This window comes from Glossina fuscipes, unplaced genomic scaffold (genome assembly GCF_014805625.2).
Source record: "Glossina fuscipes isolate IAEA_lab_2018 unplaced genomic scaffold, Yale_Gfus_2 43, whole genome shotgun sequence".
Taxonomy (NCBI): Eukaryota; Metazoa; Arthropoda; class Insecta; order Diptera; family Glossinidae; genus Glossina; species Glossina fuscipes.
In genome coordinates, this window is record NW_023998427.1 from 1,926,092 (window position 1) to 1,948,907 (window position 22,816).

At 33.1% G+C, this 22,816-nt stretch overlaps 1 protein-coding gene across 1 annotated transcript in view; it reads left to right on the plus strand.

Annotated features, from left to right (window-relative positions):
* LOC119637204 (LIM/homeobox protein Lhx1) overlaps positions 1 to 22,816 on the plus strand; it is a 135,774-nt gene that overhangs the window by 48,299 nt on the left and 64,659 nt on the right. Inside the window, exons 2-3 of the mRNA XM_038033055.1 lie at positions 2,675 to 2,870; positions 5,182 to 5,411. Of these exons, the coding sequence (XP_037888983.1) occupies positions 2,675 to 2,870; positions 5,182 to 5,411 (426 nt within the window). The remainder of the gene's footprint in view (positions 1 to 2,674; positions 2,871 to 5,181; positions 5,412 to 22,816) is intronic.

A 22,816-nucleotide genomic window follows, 5' to 3' on the forward strand; every position in this document is an offset into this window, starting at 1 on the left:
CGGACGGACGTACGGATAGATGGACGGACGAGAGAACGAACGGTCGAACAGACGGGTGAACGTATAAAGAGATGATGGTACGTATGCATGTTTGCCTCGAAGCTATGGCACAAATTAGAGGTTTTGTTTTGAGATAATTGCAGCTTTGGTTACACGTTCAAGTGGCACAAAGTTTAAATTTGCGTAACATTTAACAGCTTCTGTTTATGCCGCTGGTTACCCTTGCTCCTAATTACAGGAACACATTCCCCAGTGTGAGAATGGTCATTTTGACATTTATGTGCGTTCGTATATACGTATATACGCGTTTATGCGTTTGTGTTATTTTCTTACTAACACCTCTACATCGTAATTAAACAAATTTAACAAAGTTAATAATGTACACTCGTACATGAACATGTATAAGCGAAGCTTTCATGCGAATATTTGCCTGCGTGTGTGTAGGTGGTAATTAAATCCTAAACTCATTAAGTGATTGAAGGTCCCGGTGAGCGAAAGTAACTTAAAGCTAAAAATAACTGTCGCGTTGCCACTGAACGCTTGCCGCTAATTTATTAAATTTTCTTTTGCAAATAATACGCATCGGAATGAGAATTACACATCCTATATATAAAATCTGATCAAATAAAATGACAAGAAAACAAAACTATTTTTTTTTCTTCTAAATTTTCAAAAAAAACTAATCGCAGATTATTTTAACGTTGTTTTCCTAGTTAATTGCAGACATGCTTGCAACCCTTCAATGCAAATTTGTTTATATTCCAACAAATATCTCGGTTGATAGCGCTTCAAAATAAAGTTAACTGCGAAAGTGCATCAAATATTTATTACTCACGTTCTACGATTTTTTTAGTTGCATCAGAAATCATTGGGAAAGTGAAAGTTTGTAACATATCAACGAACAAGGCCTACTGCACCGAACATGACTAATTAAGAGCAACACTTCTTAACTTGAAAATTTATAAAAATTGCAAATTAATCCGAAGCAGATAATCTACGACGTCCTAACCTACCTAAACATCGAGAAACGATTGAGTTGAATCTCCTTTTCCGCTGCATCTCCTTTGCCCGTTTTACTTACCATTCTAATGCAAGGAACACCAACAAATTGTTATGCACAGGGAAAACATACTTTCGTTTTACTTTTCACTTTGACTTTTTTCATTGCTCCAGCGAGCACTAAGCTTACACTTTTGCATTAAAATGTCGTGAATACATTTTTTTCCCCATTTTTCGACAAAAGGAATCTTTGAAGACTACTAAAGAAGAATCTTTGTGTTACTTTATTTTTTGTTTTTTTTTTTTGAAACGGCCAGTTACTCAAGCTATGACCGGTGACAAGGCGGGAATTATAGGAGAAATTAGAGGGGGCAAGAAGGAGGGATTCGTCCGTGTGCATGTTCGATTTGAAAGTTCAAATGTCTGGAGTGTAGTAGAAAAGATTACCGCGGATAGCTTATTCTAAAGGTGAGCAGTGCGATTTAAGAGCGAGTAGTCGTGGGATTGTCTTCGAGCACCTCTACGGTGAGCTAGTCAATAAGCCGAGTAGACTTATTAAACGTATTGAAGGACTTTGTCGATGAACTGAAACTGTCGCGGATTTAGTTAGGTCTACGTAGCTACGTAACCATAGTAACTGCCAGTAACAGCTTGTTGATGTTTATGAGAGTCGAGAGTGTTGGACGCAGTCCCATCACCCCTGAGCATCCAAGCCCTTCGCCATCGTACTCAATTGACACTCTCTATATATGCGAGATATACCGTATGTTGGCCGAATGGTACGAGCGTCGGATGCAGTAAACGATTTTTTATGTCCCTTTTTAAAATCCCAAGCATAATACGTCGAATCGTTGTTCTGTTCACCAGATGTTACTTTGTATTCTTATGCCGAAAACAACAAGCACTACTACTATTCTTCGTCTACACTAATGCAATGAAAAGTGTAAGAGCGTATTGATCGCTCCTCCTGTCCGGACTCGGAAATTTTGATGAGATCTCGATTAAGTATGTCGGTTACGATTCAGTGCGGTTGAGAAGGAACACAAGTCACACAATTTACACACAACTTGTCGCCGGCGCATGAGCAAAGAAGTTTTACGTCAACTACAGAAGATTGTTAATGAACACCAGGAAAGGAATTTTCGTTTAATCATATTTGGTGTACTTGAAACAAGCTTGCCACTAAATCCTAAAGGACGCTTATATGGCGCATAATTCATTCGCGCGAAAAATTTACCGCGAAGTTGTACAAGGTCCACTTTAAAGTGTAAAGACGACTCTATTTAAATATATATATATGTATGTATAGTTATAGTATATATATTATAGTAGCGCCATGTATATATGATTGCGTAAAACGAAAGCGTCATGCCGAATGATCGGTCGGCCTTGTCCGCTTGAAACGTTGCAATATTTTTTCATATAATTTCTCAATGAAAGCTCAATATTTCTGAATTCATTCTTCATAACTTCATAATAATTTTGTCTTTCTATTTGTCTCTCTTCTTCGCTCGCCCATTTTTTGGTTTCGGACGATTTTCGAGTCCTAGGCTAATGTAGTTACGCTATATTCTATTATTTAAATATAAATAAATATAAAGTGCGAATGTGTTTGTAACTGTATGATTTATCATTCTTTTTTTTTTTGTTGTTTTTTTCTTATTTGTATTTTTAGGGCGCAGTGAACCGCCGGTCGGTGTTGGGGATCCGTGTGCCGGCTGTAATAAACCAATATTAGATAAATTTTTGTTAAATGTTTTAGAACGTGGTTGGCATGCGTCATGCGTGCGTTGCTGTGAATGCCTTCAGCTACTTACAGATAAATGCTTTAGTCGAGAGTCCAAATTATATTGCCGGAATGACTTTTATAGGTAAGTACAGCGAAAGCGAAGCTATTAAAAAAATGCAACAATAACAATAACAACAACAGCAACAATAACAACAATAATGAAAACCACAACTATATAGAAAAAAAAAAAAAGCCATTCAATTAACTTTGCATAAAAGCGGCAATATTTCGTTCATGTATTAAAGGCGAAAAAGAAAAAAAAAAAAAAGAAGAAGAAAGAAATCCAAGTTTAAAAAGGAACCTCATTGAACAATAAAAATAAAGAAAAATCAATTACGATTTGGAAAAAAAAAAAATAAAACGAAAGAAATGAGAAAAACAGAAAATCTTTAATAGAAACAACAATAGCGGTACCTGGGATACTTGAACACTTGGTTACCTTCTACATATATATACGTATACATACTATTATGTACGTTTTGTTCGTTCAACCATCTTTTAAAGCTTCAACCAGCAAACAAAAATGTAAAAGAAAAATCAATCGTCGAACACCGCCATTCACACTCGCAAATCCACAATGCGAGCTATCCTTACAAGCAAGTCACTGTTGTCGTTAAAATGACAATGCGAGTGAACAACGGTGATTCTATTATTTCATTCACTATTTGCATATTGCAGATTAATGTATATATACGTATATCAGGACAAACACATGTACATTGATCGTGTTTGTTATGCAATTGAAAAGAAAGTTTTTTTTTTCCTACTTTCTTTCCATTTTCTATTTTCTATATATCTAAAGAATCACTTAACAAGACAAAGAACGCCAGAGCATTTCGATTTTCCGTTAATTAAACAATTTAGTTAACAATTTTCAAGAAATATATAAAAATAATGTAACACTCTCTCTCTCTTTCTCTTTCTTTTTGTTTATCTTTCTCTTTCTATATGGTTTTCCACGAAAAGCGCTGTTCATCGATATTCGTCTCATTGAAATCGTATATAAGAGGCATTCAGTTCGTTTAGTTTTTCTTAAAAATATCATGAAAGCATGGCCCGATAACGGGAACCGCTGACATTGCTGCGGGTTTCACGGCGCCTATCATCGGACTGTAATTTCAAAAATTCGATTTTTTTCTTTGACTACTACATTACGTCGCGACATTGTGCTCAAAACTAATGTCAGAAGCTTTTCATTTTTACTGAATACTGTCTGCTGGTGTTACCCTGCAGCGGCTCTATTAAATTTTACAGCAAGGAATATGCTGAGCAACAAATTGGAATTTTTATTCGAGAACTTTGAATTCTTGGCCAGTGGATCTTTGCTTTAAAAATATGTTATGATTTACGGCCCATGCGCTGAGTTATTTTGCCCATGATAATCATTGCGGATTAGTTCTAGCAACGACACGATGCTAGCCTGGCTATTAAATCGTCAGCGAGATGCACAGCCCTTTGAATAGCACGTAATCAATACTTTGTTTGACGTGAGGAGATAGGCGGAGTGTGGACAGTGGAAGGGAATTCCTCTTGATCGCTGTACTTCTGGTGGTATTATTGAGGCTGGATCGTTATGATTGATATAAACCGAATACCGTAGATATTTGTTGTTTTATTAAAAAGGTCTCCCTTATCGCGCCTCATTTTCAGTAATGTTAATCCTGTCCTTTGACAGTTGTGTGAAATACTGCTCCGTCCTATTGGAACTGAATCAAATTTTTTTTAATAAAGGCACGGATTCTAATAACGCGATTTGTTGAGATGTGGTATGCTGGCCACCGCCTCTGTCTTTCTCTCTCTCTCTCTCTCTCTCTCTCTCTCTCTCTCTCCCTCTGCCTCTCTTTTAGGTGTCACAGATCAAAAACATATCACTCTCCAATTTAGTGTCGCACACAACAATATATATATAGCGTAGTGCCTCAGTGATTACTCCTCAAGATTGACATCTTGCCTATGTGCAATATTCGTATTTGCCTTCCTTGCACTTATACACTTTAAACGGCGTACCACATGTACACGCGTTATTCAACATGTACACGCACAAATTCGAAATATTTTTTTTTAGATGACTATTTAAGAATTTCGCTTAGCATTCAACTTTTAATAATTGCAAATTGGCGCTAATAAGCGTCTGATCGCCAAAAATAAAAAAGAAGTTTTGGTGTGAAGTATTATTATGATATTGAAAAAATAAATAAATACTTGATTAAATATTTGGGTGTAACCTTAAACTTAAAGTACTCAATATTCTCAAATTCTGAAAGCATATGATAAACGACCGTCGCTCTATCATTTGTAAACATGTTTGCTTTTAAGTCAAAATATATTTAATAAATTTTGTAAATAATGTTTTTTTTTTTTTTTTTTTTTTTTTGTTCTTTTAAAAATTTTAGACGCTACGGCACCAAATGCAGTGGTTGCGGTCAAGGTATTGCACCATCCGATCTCGTTAGAAAACCGCGTGATAAGGTTTTTCACCTAAATTGTTTCACATGTTGTATCTGCCATAAACAGCTTAGCACGGGAGAACAGCTCTACGTTCTAGACGATAATAAATATATATGCAAAGATGATTATCTGCTCGGTAAGACGCCTTCGGTTTGTGGCCATAATTCCTTAAGCGGTAAGTTGTTATTATTTACTCTTTCTTCGTTTAAGTTTAAATTTTGCCAGTCAACTAACAGACCAATATCACAACAACAAATCAAACCGAAGATAAACTCAATAGCTTGAGCTATTATCATAGAATATACAAATAAATGGACAGACATATAAGCTCGCGTGCAAACACACACACAAACACACACACACACACGTATTTACTGCTATTGGCAAGATTTTCTCAACTAATACAATATTTATATACAATTAAGATTGTAACGCAAATCTACGCCTTTAAGTAAATGCAAAATACATGCCTCATGCAAATATCGATGCCTCATATCATAAATAGATAACTAAATTTCGTAAATCGATGTCGAATGAATGAATGAATGAATGAATGAATGAATGCATTAATATATTTATACATATTATGCATTTATTATATTTCCTCTCTAGTAATCATTTCAGTTGTCAAACTATTGTTTTGTGTTAAGTGTAACAAATAGGTAACTAAACATAAACACCAATAACAATAAGTATAAATTTTTATTATTATTATTATTATTATTATTGTTGTTGTTGTTGTTGATAGTATTGCTATTAATGCTTTTAGTGTGGTTGTTGTTTCTAGTTTACACCACAAATAAATAAGTTGAACTAAAATACATTACAATCACCATGTGACCATACATTATACATACATACATAAGCATATAATGCATGTGAAATGCTTATATGTCCACCTGTCTAAGCCTATAGATTTATAAGTCTGCATACCTAAATTTATAACATATACAACGTATTGTTGTATGTGTGAAAGCATCAATGTTAGATGCGTTGACGGTTTGTTTTTCTATTTGTTTAATTTTGCTTTATTACCGAATGCATTTATGGGCATTGTTGTGCATAACCAAACACGTGTAACACACACGTATCCAATGCACACACAAACGAATATACACATAATCACATGAATATGCCTATATTATAAACATAAACGTCCGTTTGTTCACTCGTCCATCCGTCGATGCGTCTGTCTGACTGTCTGTCTCTCTTCCCGCTGCCTGCGTGTACGCTTGTACTACTGAACCTAAATCGCATTTTAGTAATTTTACTAAATAACACTTGGGGAATATTTTCAAACTACAATACAATGAAAATATTACCAACTTATAAACAATAGCAATAACAACAATAATAGCCGACTAGCATACATGCATAATATATCATGATTTTTGATAAAAATTAGTTATCTATCATACGTACGTAAAACACACACAAATATTCATTATTCGTAACAGTTATAAACATTGTAAGGGGATATATATATATATATATATATATATATATATATATATATAGATAGATAGATATACGTATATATATCTATATATATGCGATCTATGATTTACTGTTTGAAAAATCAATGAAAATTTCCATCAGAAACCTATCTACACACTCATGTCACGTATAATATATATATATATATATATATATATATATATATATATCAACAGCAACAAGGAGTAATTAGAGAAATTATAATACAATTTTTCATTTTAAATAAATAGCAACTGAATGATCTAAATTATTACCATAATAGGAACAAATAGTTCTTGCCGCATAAATCTCTTAATATTTTTTATAAAGGTTTTTTAAACCATGATGAAAAAAATTTAATTGCAAATAGATTAAAGCCTAATCATCCGACCTCTTCTCTTCCTATATTCAATAAATGGCAAGCCTACGGATTATGAAATGCTTTGCTCTTGCAAGTCCATCAAAATCGACCTATCACGTATACGATGTAACGATTCAATCTAGTTGATATATCCAGCAAACCACAGCGACTCTATTAGGACAAAGAAATATTCTTCATTAATTGCTTGTTAATTAAAATTCTTCATAATGGTGATCCAAATCAATACTGAGTGCCTTTAAAGCCATCAAGCGAAGCATTCGAAGCAAACGATCTGTACATTTTTATACGGGATAAATCATCGGCTTCAGAACACGGCATTAATGACGAATTTTTCCACAAAAATTTTAAACTCTAAACTGTCTACTTAAAAGAGAGTCTCTTGTTTAGTTAAGTAAAAGTACTGGGGGATACCATCACGAGGAGGCTGGTCGTTTTCACTGAAAGAATCTAATGCCACGTTTTGAAAGCAAGAGAAGAAGATTCTTCTTCAGGTAAATAAAAAGATCCGGCAAAAACTTTAATTTCGCTTCGCAAAAAAAATGGAATGAAGGGCTGGCTATAGCTTAAAAACAGTGATTATACTTTAGTTAAATAGTCCCGCAAAACGCTATCCCACACCTTCCGAAGACAAGTATACTGCTACTTTCTGAAAGTAACTAAATGAAGGATTGCATGAACTGCACACTTTCACAAAGCCGCTCTCCGAACGTATTTACCAGCTTGGATGAGGAATTTCAGTTAAAGTGCGACGACGTAGACTGCGAAATTGTATTTGCATTGCTTGCTGCGGCTATGATAAATGAATTTACCCTTGAAATCCATAATACGCCAAATGTAGTGTCGAGGCGATCCCGTCTCATTGGAATCCTCACCGAAAACTTTTCAGAGGGTATGCCCTTATCCTATGGAATGTTAGCGAAAACGTTGCCCGTTATTAGGGCAAGCACTCCTCTAATACTAACCGAGCAAAGTAAACCAAGACTTAAGTTTTTCCAATCAATTCTATTTTTCTTCATCATAACAAGCATGGATTCCACATATGCATCGGCATGCATTACTCATTTAGTCTACGCGTGAATACGAAAATCTTCTTAACTATCTTACAGTGTCAGCACAAATGTCCGCATTCAATGTACGAAGGTGCATATAAAAGGCACAGTCTTGGGCACGGTGCCCACGTACAACCAATAAATATTTTAATTATCTTTAGACAAGGGATGGATAAGTCGTGTTTGCGTCCACGTCGATCTTCCGCACTATAGTAATAATGCAGCGAGGTGTAGATGTCCTGAAAACGATCATTAGTGGTTCACGATGTGTATTGGACAGATGTCGATTCGAATCAGAGGTACTGAAGCCGCCAAAGATAGCTTTAATATGAAAATGAACTTAATTGACTTAGCCATCACTCACGCGCTTAAAATTAGCAAAAAAAGAAAAAATTCGAAACGGGACGTTTAACTATAATTACACATCGGCCTTGAAGGCGAACTTCAGTTTTTGGTAGCCTGTCAGTAATTGAGGCCGAGTTAAGATGGCATCTGGAATTGCAGCAACCGTCACTGTGGTATTAATAGACATTGAAAGCTACTAAGAAATGCTAAATAATTTCGATTGAATTGTTATCATTAAATAAGTGTTTAAAGTTAAATTTTCTGCTGATTTATGTCTATGTGTAGGTTTCTTTATTTGAAATTTTTCTTAAATGCTTAACAAATATTTGAATGCAGTGCACATAATAGCATACCCACATACACACACACACACCCGCATACTCACACAAACACAAATATAGTCATGCCTCCATTGTAAAAGCAATATATTCAAAGAAGAGCAGTAGTACCGATAGCTATGAACTTGAAGGGCCATATATATAACGACAAGCCATCATATTGTTTTGTTACATTTTGACCATAAATTCCGGCCATGCGAAGGTAATCCTGATGAATAAGTATATATGTAACTATATATATATATATATATATATATATATATATATATGTATACCCTACATATATATGTATGTATACCCTACATCTCAATGTAAGAATAAGTGCTTAGGAGCCCCATTGTATGCATTATACACAACATTTCCATAAACATACGAGCATTTGTATATATGTTTGTTCGTTTGTTTGTTTGTTTGTTTGTTTGTTTGTTTGTTTGGCTATTAGCATTTGAAATACAGACATACAAATGAAAGAAGTAAATTTTTGGAACTTAAAGCCAACTGCACAAAAGCGGAGACGTGCATAAAGGAAAAACAATATAAACAACATAATACATAACACACGACACAATCATGTTCCTTTCGAAAGCATAATATTTACTCGTTTAATTTTAAGCAAATGATTCTCAAAGGAATGATATGACATGATGTATGTGATGATGATAATGATGGGAATTGTAGCCATCCGTAGTGTAGTAATGGTCGACAGAATAAAATTTTGCAAACAGCATTTGCTTAAATATGTAACTAAATAAAAAAATAAATAGTTACTGGTGATTCTGGTGGTGCTTACAAAAAATACCGATGGTATTGATGGTGTCGGTGGTGCTAGTCGTGCTCGCTGGTGTAGCTACGGCTATCATGTTCATCGGCTGTTGTGGATACATTTAAATTTTTGGTCGTTTGGGTTAATTTTGTAAGAGAATCACATAACAGGGTAAAGGAAATGAGCGAAATCTAAATTTAAGCATAAACTTAAACAGACACGCACACACACACACACACAAATGCAAAAAACACACTAACTTAGTCTTGATGACGATGATGATGATGATGATAATAAGGATGTTGATTATTTTCTATTCATGTTTTATCCTTAAATTTCTGTAAGCTTTCGCTTAATTAAAGTTAAGAAACTCTTTACTAAATAGTCTTTAAGCTTTTCGCTTTAAAAAATTTTCAAATATAAGCAAAAATATTCTTGTCCTTTTTAAGGGATTTTTGTTTCCTCTCAGCTTTCGTTGTTGCTGTTTTTTAAGCATAGTTATTGGCTCTCATCTTAAAGTGAATGTATTTACCAATTTTGCACATGCTCTGTAGGGCTTGGAGAGTTTCCGCATTCACTAATCCATGCATATGTATATACACATAAGCAGACATGTACATACATACACCCGTATTTTTATATTATAATGTATATTGTAAAATACATGCAAACATATATGAATCTCAGTTTTTCATCTCATTGAGAAGAAAATATCTTCGGGGTTTCTACTCTCTTTTGTATTATAAATCAGTTTTTTATTGCCATCAAATAGACAACAAAATGGCTGTCGTTGTTATCCACCACTTGGTGGTACGCTCTTTTTTCTTCCCCCATTCCGCCCCCCTCCAGCTCCAACCCTTTACAACAGCACCCTTCATCGTTTTTTCTTTTTTTTTGCTCTCGTTTTCTCTATCTCTCTTTTATCCTATTTACTCCTCCTAAGTTTTTTGCCGGTAAGTAATAATAAAAGTAAAGGGGCGTTATGAGGTTAAATTTTTTTATTGAGTTCTTTCTTTCATGCTTTAACGGTACTTTCGCGTTTCTTCTCTTATTTATTTCTTATCACATTTCCATATGAATAATTCTCCAGTGATGCTGTTTTCATGTAGCTTTTCTCCTTTTCTTTTACTTGTTTTATCATTTTTCATTTTCGATATTTTTTGTGTTTTTTTCTTGTGTTTTGTTTTGTTCTTCCAATGTTCTTTCTTGAAACAAAACGATATATATATACATATATATATATATATATATATATATGTTTATACATAGAGCTTATATTTATATATATATATATATATAGCATATATATATATATAGGATATATATATATATAGCATATATATATATATATATTTATACAATATAATGTAGTATATAACATAATATATAATTTATATATGCATGCTTAAGTGTATGTGTATACAGGAGTGCGTGCATACATGAGTTCGTGTGTGTATGAATGTGTATAGTTAAAATTAACATAATTAGATGAGAAGGTGTTCATTTATTTTTTTTTTATTTTTTTTTTGCTCCTTTCGTTGTATATGTGAGCCGCTCTAAGAGGTCATTAATGTTTCGCTTTTAATTGCGTTAATTACGTGTAACGGTTTATTCGTAAGTGAAAAAAGATTTTCCCGTGGCGTCTTATTATTATTATTATTGTTATTATTAGCCTTTATTTATTTATTTTTTTTTTTTTTTGTTTTTAACTATTCTAAATATTTAAATATTATTATATTATGTTGTCACGTTGGAGATAAAGAACAAGTTTTCTTTGAAATGGATTCATGCTTTCTTAGCATATATAGCAGCAGTTTTTTTTAAACTTAAGCGCAGTGAATTTTATGCATTTTATGCATAAATTATTGAAAGAAAAAAAATATTTATTAAAAAAAAAATGTGCACAAAAGACTGAAAAATTTTGCTAGATTCAAGTGTCGACTTCAAACGGTTAGTAAAGACATTCTTCAACCTATAGTTTAAGCGCTTCGGTTTTACTTATCTCGTTTAATTAAAGCTAAATGTACTAGACACGTCTAAACGTCTAGACCAAAAGAAAAGAAAAAAAATATATAAAAAAAATATATATGATAAAAATTATGTGCTTCATATTATGGTTCATGGATATGAATTGAAATTGAATTCCAAATATTTTATTTATAATCCGCCGGTAAGCGGAAAACAAACTTGAGAGTACTGGATAACCGTCGGAGCTGTCGGAGAAAGCAAGAGCAAAAAGTCGGAAATTTATTTTTTATAGTTTGCCAATTACGCTTATGCAACTAGTTAGCTTTTAATATTTCATAATTAAAACATAAATTTTCAGTAAAAACGATAAAAAGAAAAAAAATTGAGGAAAAAAGAGAACAAAACAAAAAAAGCAACAGTGAAGGCTAGAAAAAAAGAGCTTAAGATGATACATGAAATTTATATTAAAATAAGAGAAAAATAGAAAAGTGTTATGAATTTTGAAAAGAAAAGCTATATAATATGAACTTAACGCAGTGATTTTATGAAAAACCGTTGAATATATAATTATACCGTTATCCTTGCTATTAAATGATATGAAAAGATCATAAAACAATGTTCTGGACTTTTTCTTTATATCTTCTCGCTCAGACTTCCATTATGCATTTCCGACGGGCATCATGCATAGTCCTTTTTCCATTTACCTATTATCTGTCAGCCATCCTCGTATGTAGTTTATTTACGGTTCATTCGTGCATCGTACGTTAGCATCTATATAATTGAAATCGTCGCATATGAAGTAAACTATGAAAATTATTCCAACATTTTAAGAAAGATACAGCGTTTACATCGTTTCGCTTTTTCCGCTTTTTATATGTCAAAGCGTAATGAAAATTTCTATCGGCATCAAATATATATATATATATATATGAGTTGTATTTTATATATGTGAGAGCGAGAAAAATAAGTCGATATTTTCCATACTCTTCATGTTTTTCAAGTATTTTTAAAAGATAGGCGCCACCGTCTATCGGAAAAAAAAGATACTATCAAATATATAATGCAAGGAAAAATAGCGCAAAATCAGGTTGCTTTGAGTCACTCGGATGGAAATTACACGGCTGATGAGACCGAATATGACATTAATACGCAAGCAGGAAATGAAAAGTTTTCAAGATAGATGCAAGCCTTTAGAAAAATAAGCTTGCTTTCCGCTAACGACTTTTTGCTTCCTATTCCGAAACTGTTCGTAAACTATTCGTGTTCGTTCGAGACTATTCGTGCAAAATAGACTGCATCGAACTGTTGCTATAATTTAGGCACAAAGCTAATGAAAAATTTTTAAGAATTTCATTTCACGCAACCAGGAATGGAAAGACACATTGAAGTAACGTCCTTCTCTGTAATTAGCTTACATAAATGTGAACTCTTAGGCTGTAAGAAACAAGCTTTTCTTCTTATTTTCAACAGCCCACGATATCGGGAATGAAGCTTTTTTGAAACAAAATTAATTTACCTAAAATAATTTCAAAAAGTATTCTCTTACCTCTATCCTCGATTTGAAGTTTGTGAAGTTTGTCTTTTACTTAGCAGAATTGAAAGTACTTTCTATTTATTTTTCGTTTAAATGATTTTTTGTGAATTGGAAAACATTTTTTATTGGTTGGCTTTCCAGAAGTAAATCAATCAAGTAATATTTTACGATTTCCTATTAACTAACTATTAGTTTATATTACAAACATAATCAAAACCGCAACCAACGCAGTCAGTTATTTTCGTTACAAAAAAAGAAAAAAAAAAAAAAAAAAAAAAAAAAAAAACCAATTTCTCTATAGAAATCAAGGCAAATCCCGTAACAAACTGCGGGTCGGTCGTATTGAGCTGACGTGGCCATGAAGAAATTGAACTTACTTCATTCATACAAATAGAGAAATTTTGAATCCAAAATTAGAGCAATTTATTGACCAAACCACATAACCAATCAATTTGATAGATCATATGTTTCTGTGGGATTTCTTACTTTATGTTTGTAGTCGGATAAAACTTCTAATTATATCTCCGTTTGTTTTATTTTATTTTTACATTATGTCCGCTGATCACAGGTTTTGTGTGTTAAGTTGATGTTCATACACCGTTGATCGGCAGAATTTTACACTTAAGAATCGGCCAATGTCGAACACAAAGTTTTTGCTTAATCGAATCGAAGAAGCATCGACAAGATTAATCTAAATGAACAAAGTTTGCACATCGGACAATCACGAACCGTGAAGTAAATCAATTTTATTGTTTTCTAAATTGAAATTGAAGTAAAAGCCGTATATTCAGCGTGTAACTTCGTAATGGATATGGATATGATGAACACTCATCCATATTCCTTATCCGATATTTGAACGTCTGGCGGATTTTCAGACAACTGCATTTCATTAAGCCTAAGGCAAGGATTGCTGACTATTTAAGCTTAATTCAGTTCAATTTGTTTCTACTTCGTTTCTTCTCAATTCGAGTTCGGTTCAATTTAACTCACCAGTTCACATTCAACCCAAATCTCTTTAATACAATCGTTTTTTGAAAACTTTATTTATTTATAATTCATGGAAAATTTTATGTTAATGCGAAATTTCGGGCAGACAATTAACACAGGGGAGGATATTTATCTGATAAACACTCATATGTATAAAATATATTGTGACTTTTTTAAAAACCACACTACCAACCATCGTGGTGTATCCACATTTCCATAAACGTGGAAAACGAGTACCACATCTATATTGTATATGTATGATCAGCATCAAATTTTGAATCGATTTAGCCATATCTGTCCGTCCGTCTGAAGGAATATGTATAGCAAACTTGGATATTAATATTGAATGTTGGCAAAGAGATTTGAAATTCTTGCAGGGCGATTGATATTGAAAATGAATTGCAATTGAAAATCGATCGAAAGACACGTCCACAGCGCAATATAAAGTGAGAGCACATCTAAATTAACAAAAGCAAAAAGATTGGATTTTTTCCCCCGTTACTCATAAATCACAACAGATATAGCGATGGGGAATTTCCGCATATATGCTCTTGGAGTAGCTGTTCACAATGCAAAAAAAATCACCCACGCCCACTTGATAGTACAAAGCAATGAAATCCGTTTTACCTCATTTTCTTGTTTTTTTTTTTTTTCTTTATAGCTTTATAAAGTTTGCTTGGTTGTATAGACAACATGCAAAACGATATGAGATCGACTAACTTTTATTATGAAAATCGAGCTCGAGTGGTCAAGTAGGCTAACGATGTTGATATTAACAAACCAATGGTGGTCGTGGGTTCAAATCTCAAGTGCGATAGATTTTCCAATAAGGCCGATACAGCCTCAAATGCTTCTAGCGCTTTAAGACTTTAATTTTTGAATTTATTTCTTCATCGTCTAAATTAATTATGATAGTAATAATGTTTTAAGTTTTTGTGTGCTTTTCTGCCGACCTGTTTGCATGGCCGGATGGATGTTTAACCATTGTAACCATGTAACGTAATTCAGTATTCAACCTGCAGGTCGCAAATTCGAGAGAAAACTTCACTTCGCTCACACATCATTTTCTTTATGATGCCCTATATTTGAAAGAGTGTTTGCAATCGGTCTTACTCGAGTAAAACGGTTCAATTTGTTTTCTTTTTGAAAAACTTTTAAATTTTTTAAATCACTTTCTCACTGATGATGATGATGATGATGATGTAGGGTGTTGTTCTTCCAGTTAACGGTAGGTGTCTTCGGCATAGTAAACTACTTTCGAATATTATGATCATATAAATAAGATTGAACTTAAGCCTGATCCTTCGGATAAGCTGGATGCAGTGTGTGGCTAATCGAAAATTTTCATCAGTGATTACTGCTCCACAAGGGGTTTTCTTGCTTTAAAAATACACGTATTCCCGTACGACGCGCAGATACGTGGTAAGATTTGGTTTCCACAGTTTAAACATTAGCCCTTTGTATACGGTATAGTTTCAAATTTTGTTCATTATTAAGGCAAGTCGATCTGCTTAAACATATATACGTTTTGCTGAAAGCGAATTTGTTTATGGGCCTTTTTCAATTGCAAAAAACGAACAGTTAATTAGTAAGATTAGGAAGACAACAGCTTTATGTGAAAAGTAAGAAAAAAATGACTTATTGATGCATCTGTTATCAAAAAAAAAATGCTTTGCTGTTTACAGTTATCAGTGAGTCATTGGCAGAAAAAACACTCGAATAAATATGAATTGAATAATAGGCGTAACGTAATGTTCGCCATAGGAAGAGATTTTGTAGAGAAAAGTTAATCAAACTCACGGCACGCATGTCGCATGCGATGACATTATATGCAATTTGCAAACCCGTTAGCCAAGCTTACACAATATTAGTAACGACTAAATCTGAAAGAAGATAAAATCAAGAAGAAAACAAATCGAGATAGTTGCGAGATGTAGTGTGGCTTGAATGCGCAGCCCGCCTTAATAGGCTTGCAGATATCAAATGCAGAATAATTCTTAATTTGGTATCGATGCGATGCGATGTGATGCGATGAGTTTACATAAGTCTTCTGTCAGATTCAGGATTAATGCAGCTTAGCTTACATCGCTTTTGAAATGAATCATTACGAGTAATAAATCTCTCGCGGCAAAAGCGAGGAGAAGCAGGGAGAAGCCTAAGCTTAAAGCGTTTTCATCCTTTTTTAATTCGTATCACTTCTTCAACGAAATCTATGTATCTGTGAATGCGGAAATTCTTTTCTCTTTTTTCTCTTTCCTTCCGTTCTCCCCAAAAACCTAGACCCATTTTCTTTTGCCCTATGCTTGTCGTTGAAGTATAACTCGTTTCCTTTATCTTTAATTGCTTCTCAGCAATTACTAAAAATCGTAGAGATAAAAGATACGAAAACATCGAACAACATATAGGGAAAAATGAATTACATATATGTAGGTGAGAGAGTGGGCAGACGGCATATATCGAACGAACGAACATGTCGGTGAAATTTGAAATTTGTACGAGTTGCAATGTTAACCAAAGAATTTGTTTACACATTTCAAACGGTTGCTTATTTGTTCATTCATTTGAAGGCAGAAGCGTGCATTTTGAAAAACCGAAGCATGCGTACACACTCTAGTAGTTATTCACCGTTTCAGTAATTACGGTGAATATGTTGAAAATGCGATACAAAATGCATGGGCATGATCTACCCGCAAACCTGTCTACGCTTATATATGGCCATAACTATGTCTATGTCTATGTCTATGTCTATATCTATGTCTATGTCTCTAAGGTGGATAAGCTGGAGCCTTAAGACAAATATATATATATATATATATATATATATATTTTTTTTTTTTTTCTCATTTGTGATTCCTTTAAATGAAATAAAGGTCGAATATTATTAATTATGTTTTAGTCGAAAGGCTGGTTAAGCAATGTTATCAATTTGTCAGAAAAGAAATCAATAAATACAGATAATGAAATTGAAATAAAGAAATACGTAAGCAACAGAAAACAAAACATTTATTTAGGTTAAGCAACGTATTGCACTTGCAATAAATACCGGCGGCATACGTTTATGAATTCATTTATAAATACAAACAACAAAGATCTATCATTAATATATATATGTACATATGTATGAAAGAAAGAAATTCATAAGAATACATTTTATGTACACATAAACATTACGACCTTTAAAGCGAGAGAAGAGATATGCAATGAATGCACAAAAACGTTGAAATATCAAAACCCACTTCTCTTCATATCTTGGACGTTATAAACATGTAGTAAATTTATGCTCATATTTTATGACAATGGCTGTTTGGCTCCTTTTATTGCATACACACACATATATACCCTCCGACGGGCAGACATATTTACTGCCATTGTATCAGATTGACATATGCGCTATTTTTCAATTTTACTGTCAAAACGTTGCACAGTTGCAAATATGTAAGAATTTATATACATTATATGCAATCTATACATATATGATATTCGCATGCTTGTATACATTTTTTTTATGCATTCGTATACATCCATATATACCACATATCATCCATCCACTTGTGTAGTATTGAATGACGGACTGTTTATATGCTTATGCGAGTAATTTGCTTTTCCCCTTTTTATTGCATTAATTTTGTTTTATTTTTCATCCTTTTTTTTTTTTTTTTTTTGGTTTGAAAAAGTTTGGCGTCACAACTTCAGAAAGTTGTTAATATACCTCGTGAAGAGCCATAGTTGTGTATATGCGAAATAAATTAAATAAATAAAAACAAAACAGTCGTGCAAAACAATTTGTGTTTAAGACTATACGAGTATGCTTATTATTGAGCAAGACATTGGACCAAATATTATATTCGCTTCTTCTTCTTCTTCTTAGAATAAGGTCACTCAAATATTGCCGCCTCATTTACTTAGTTACTGATGTCTTTGGAGGGGTGGTCATGTCTTTTACTTTCTCACACCTACGTTATGACATATACTCGCGTGTGTCCTTGTCTTGCAATGTTTCTATTTATTACATATATCATGGAAGATATCAATGGTTTTATTGAAATTTACAGCCGCTTTAAACGCATTCGCATCAATCGGAGGGTTTTGTAAATCTGCATAATTAAATGCTTTGTGAAAAAATTGCATACAATTGCAACAATTCGTATACAAATCATGCATATCCCCAGGTTATAAAATTAAGACGAAGGAATATAAAGAAAGGCGGCAAGCAATGTGATTATATAATTTAATGAGGTCGTTTAAGTATCTCTCCTAAGAGCTGAGAGCATTTGGAAGAGCACTTTAAGTCAAAATCGAACTATTCATCGTAAAGCAGATTTCATCTTAACTCAACAGTTTCGTTAATCAACAACGTTTCGGAATTTAATCAAGTGAACAATCTGAAATGGAGTATTTGGTGTACCGATAATCTGAGTCTTTCAACGAATGCTTGTCGGCTGTTCTCAAGATAACGTGAATGCTTCAAGACTGAAGCTGAAGCGTAAAATAGAACCAAAAAGAGAATGGAATTATTAAAAGAGGAAACTCGAGGCGCGTGGCACTCTGCAATCATTTATTTATGTTAACCAAGAAACACTTGTACTAATTGTAACATCGCATTGGAAAATCTGCAAGCTATAGCAACATTTCAGTTGAGAAATGTTAATGCCTTGAAATCGTTGCATCTGTTATTGCACTTATACTCCTCTCACCAATGCCTATCTAAACAATAAATCCAATTGAACCACAATTGGAATGTGCCTTTAATGATTGGTATGTACTTTAGCCATGAAATAACGTTCATTTCAAAAGGAATGATTGTGATATTAAAAGGAAAAAGAGCGGAAGAAAATAGCGACAACAGATCTCGTCTATAAAATGAACATTAATTTATATTATCAATTAAAGAGTCTATAAATTTAAGCACAAGCAATTTTTGCATTGAATTATATGAAAATCAATTCTGAAACCTCCGATGAACCCTTTAGGTAATTTGTACATGAAATGTATGCAAACAATTTCAATGAAATAGCCTTAGGAACCCGCGCAAAAGTAGCAGAACAAGGTCTGGATTCTCCGACCTCTGGATTATGAGCCCACCACGCTTCAACTCCACCACTCTGCTTGGCAGCCAGTTAACGGCTCAACGGTTTCAACTTACATGCGAAAGGCATTGCACACAAAATTAATGAACTTTCTATTATTATTATTATTATTATTATTATTTGTATTATTATTTAGGCTAAAAAAATAATGTCTTAAGCTATTAGAATCAGCTCTATTTTGGAAAAGAGAATTAGGGCATAGAGTAATTTTAATAAAGCAACATATTGAATGGATACTGTATTCTGTAGCTGATTTCAGGATATCGATAGGATTAGTTGTTCCGAATTCGATCCTTCTAATGAAAGAAATGTTTACAGAGTCACAAAGCTTGTGCTTTATTATAACAATTTGCCCACAAGTGAGCAACGGTCGTTTTGATGAAGCTATCCTAACGATAAGGTATTGGGCCGTATCTTGTCAAGGCGAGAATTCATATCACATAGAGTGAACGTTTCGAGAAAAAGCGCGAAATTTCAATGAAAAAATTTCTTCAAATTAATGAATTTTTCTTCCCACACTATAGTTGATCCAAAGTATCTACTAAGCCAATAAAAACAAAAAAACTCCTTCCGAAAAATTTACAGTAATGGAAGGAAGAAAGGAACTTAAGAGGTTACTCAATTTGATGACGTCACATATATAGAAATATGACGCACCAAAAAGTCTCTCCTAGTGTATTATATATAGAAAATTGGGAATTTTTGCCCCATGATCATACCAATTTGGTGAACAACAACATAAGCTTTACTTATTACCTATTCATTGTGCGTATGTATGTATGGTAAACCCTGGCATTGGCATGTTCAGTGTAAAGCAAAATTTCTGTTGCTAAAATTTTCATATATATTTTTTTGTGCGATTTTATCTACTGTAGCTGTGTTTATAAGCGAATTGCGCACTCATATTAACACTTAGTTTATTAAACTGAGTCGGGAGAAAATTTGCCAAATTTAAGAATTTTATGTCAACGTCTTGCCGCGTTTAAACTTATAAACAAAAAAAAAAAAAGAAAAAGAAAAAGAGAACGAATAGAAAAAACGATCGATATGCACATGTACAAATAAATCACTTAGAATCTATTATTAAATTTCGGGTGGGATGACCTTCAATTCCTACTCTTAGTTTTTGCAAACGAACTAATAAACCCAACCTACCCTCATCCTTGAACAATGACAAATCTTGCACACTAGTCCCAGGAATGCAACTAGCTTTTCCTAGCTTTCCGCAAGCGGCCCCAAAAAGTAGTTTGTGCACTTTTATATTAAAAATTTATCCCCAAAAAGCAAAAAACTTTTTTCACATTAATTTCATTGTATTAAGATTATGTTGCGATTCCCGACAGATATTAAAGCTAGTCTCTGCCACATGCTTCCATGCACTTTGTGTTTTCGCTTAAATATTATTGAAAAACATATATTGAAATCTCTTCAAAGCCCTTGAAAAGACCGTAATTGCTTTATTATGAATCTTCTTCTTCTTCTTCTTCTTTAATAAATTGTATGCAAAAAATTTGTTTAAATAAAATTTAATTTGTATGTAATTTTCTCCAATTTTTTTAAATACAACCGAACCGAGAGGACATTTATAAATTTAAGAGAATCAGCAGCGAGAACAGCAGCAGCAGCAACAGCAGCATGTTAACCATTAGCGATTTACTGCTTCGAAATACTGTTGCTTTTGGCATTTATTGCTGTTAATGGAGCTGCTGTATAAATATGTGTCTGCATGTATACTTAGGCAGACCAACATTTTTTTAAATACATACACACATACATAAATATGTACTTACATATAGGCAAGCATGCCATGTAGTACTTCACTGGCATAACTATGAACAAAGTAAAGAGTTTAAGGCATAAATTTTATGACCAGTTTTGCATCAACACCCGCACCGAGCCAGCATTTACATAATAACAGTAAAAATAACAAAAACAAGAACAACAACAATAACAACAACAAAAACAATAAGAACAAGAGTTACGACCCTTTTATCCTTTCGTCTCTCGCTAAAAGCTCTTTTGCTATCTCGTTTCTCCGTTTGTTTTCTCTCTGTCTCTCTCTCTCTCTCTCTTCTCCTCTCTTTCTGCCTATTTCTGCCTCTTTCTCTCGTTGCCTATTGCACGTAACTTCGTATTCTCTTTCATTATCTCTCTTTCTCTCTTTGACTAGTTTATTATCCCTATTTGTGAATTTACATGTTGTGTGTGTCCGAAGTCATTTAAAACAAGTGCGGAAATTTTCGACACAACATAACATGCATGTATGCATATGAGAGGATATGTGTTTTGACGTAACTTACACCTAATACATACATATACAACGCATAGGCAACAACAAGAAGAAACATAAGTTTCTATGGGATATAGGTGCATGTGCGTGTATGTATGTTTTACCTTTTGAGTGGGTAAATCTGTGACTCGGGTTTTATGCTCTTCATCATCGACATAAACGCACTTTTGTGGCTTTTGGGTTCATTTTTATTTTTATTATTTATTTATCCTTTTTTTTTTTTTCTTGCCTTTTCATTGTGTGTTCCATTGGGTCATTCAAGTCATATGCAATAAATACAGCATTGATATCCTCTGCCACATAATAAAGTTTATTTGACATCTGTTTAAATATATGAATATGTATGTATTTATGTATGTATGGATGGGTGGACGTGTCGTCTTTTTTTTTTTTTTTTTTTTTTTTTTTTTTTGCATGAATTATTACCATATTTTTAACTTTTTTATGAGTTAACATAAATTTTCGTCTATTTATTGTTGGAAAATACTTTGATTTTTTTTTTTTTTTTTTTTGTGTTATGGAAATTAACATAAAATCACTTCAACTGATTGCATTCAAGAGATATGTGTGTATTAATTTTTCCCTAAAAATTCAAAATTACCATAAAAGATGAATTTTTGAAGCTAAGTGGTTATCTGCAGGTATACATACATACATAGCATGACACACATGAAATCGAGATAAAAATATATTAAAATGGAAATTTTAGACTTCATACACTTGGGTATCCTGTCTGCCCGGAAATTACCATGAAACACACGCAACGATTTCGATTATGTTTTTTCATTGTAAACGAGAAATAGTTTAAAAATTTTTTTATTTTATTTAAGTTTCTTAAATTCCACTACTCGAGCAATATCCAAACTTTCTTCTTTTCGAACCGAGTAGCAAGCAGTGTTTCAATCTACTGCAGAATCCTTCGTTACATTTACACTTTACAAATACGAATTATTACGAATATTGGAAAACTTGGAAATGTTCAAGCGTTCAGAGAGCGCTATAGCCAGCCCTTCAGTTTAATTCGTCTAAATACTTAAAGTTTATTTATTTAATATTTTTCAATAAATTTAATTAATTATCTGAAGGACACTTTTCAATTGATGTCGATCGTTTCGATATCCGACAGCCATAGGCCAACCCCTTACTATTCTGCATTGTTGTATCATACTTCGTGGTATATTTATTAAATACGAATGATTAGCAAATCATAAAATTGAAATGAATTATTGATAGAGATAGATAAGTTATTTTCAATGGTAACGCATATATTTTAAAAAGTGGTTTTGAGGTTGAGTTTCTTCAGAAAAATTGTCTTAAGTTGATCGATGGAAAGACATTTTAATAGACCGTCCCTTTGAAGA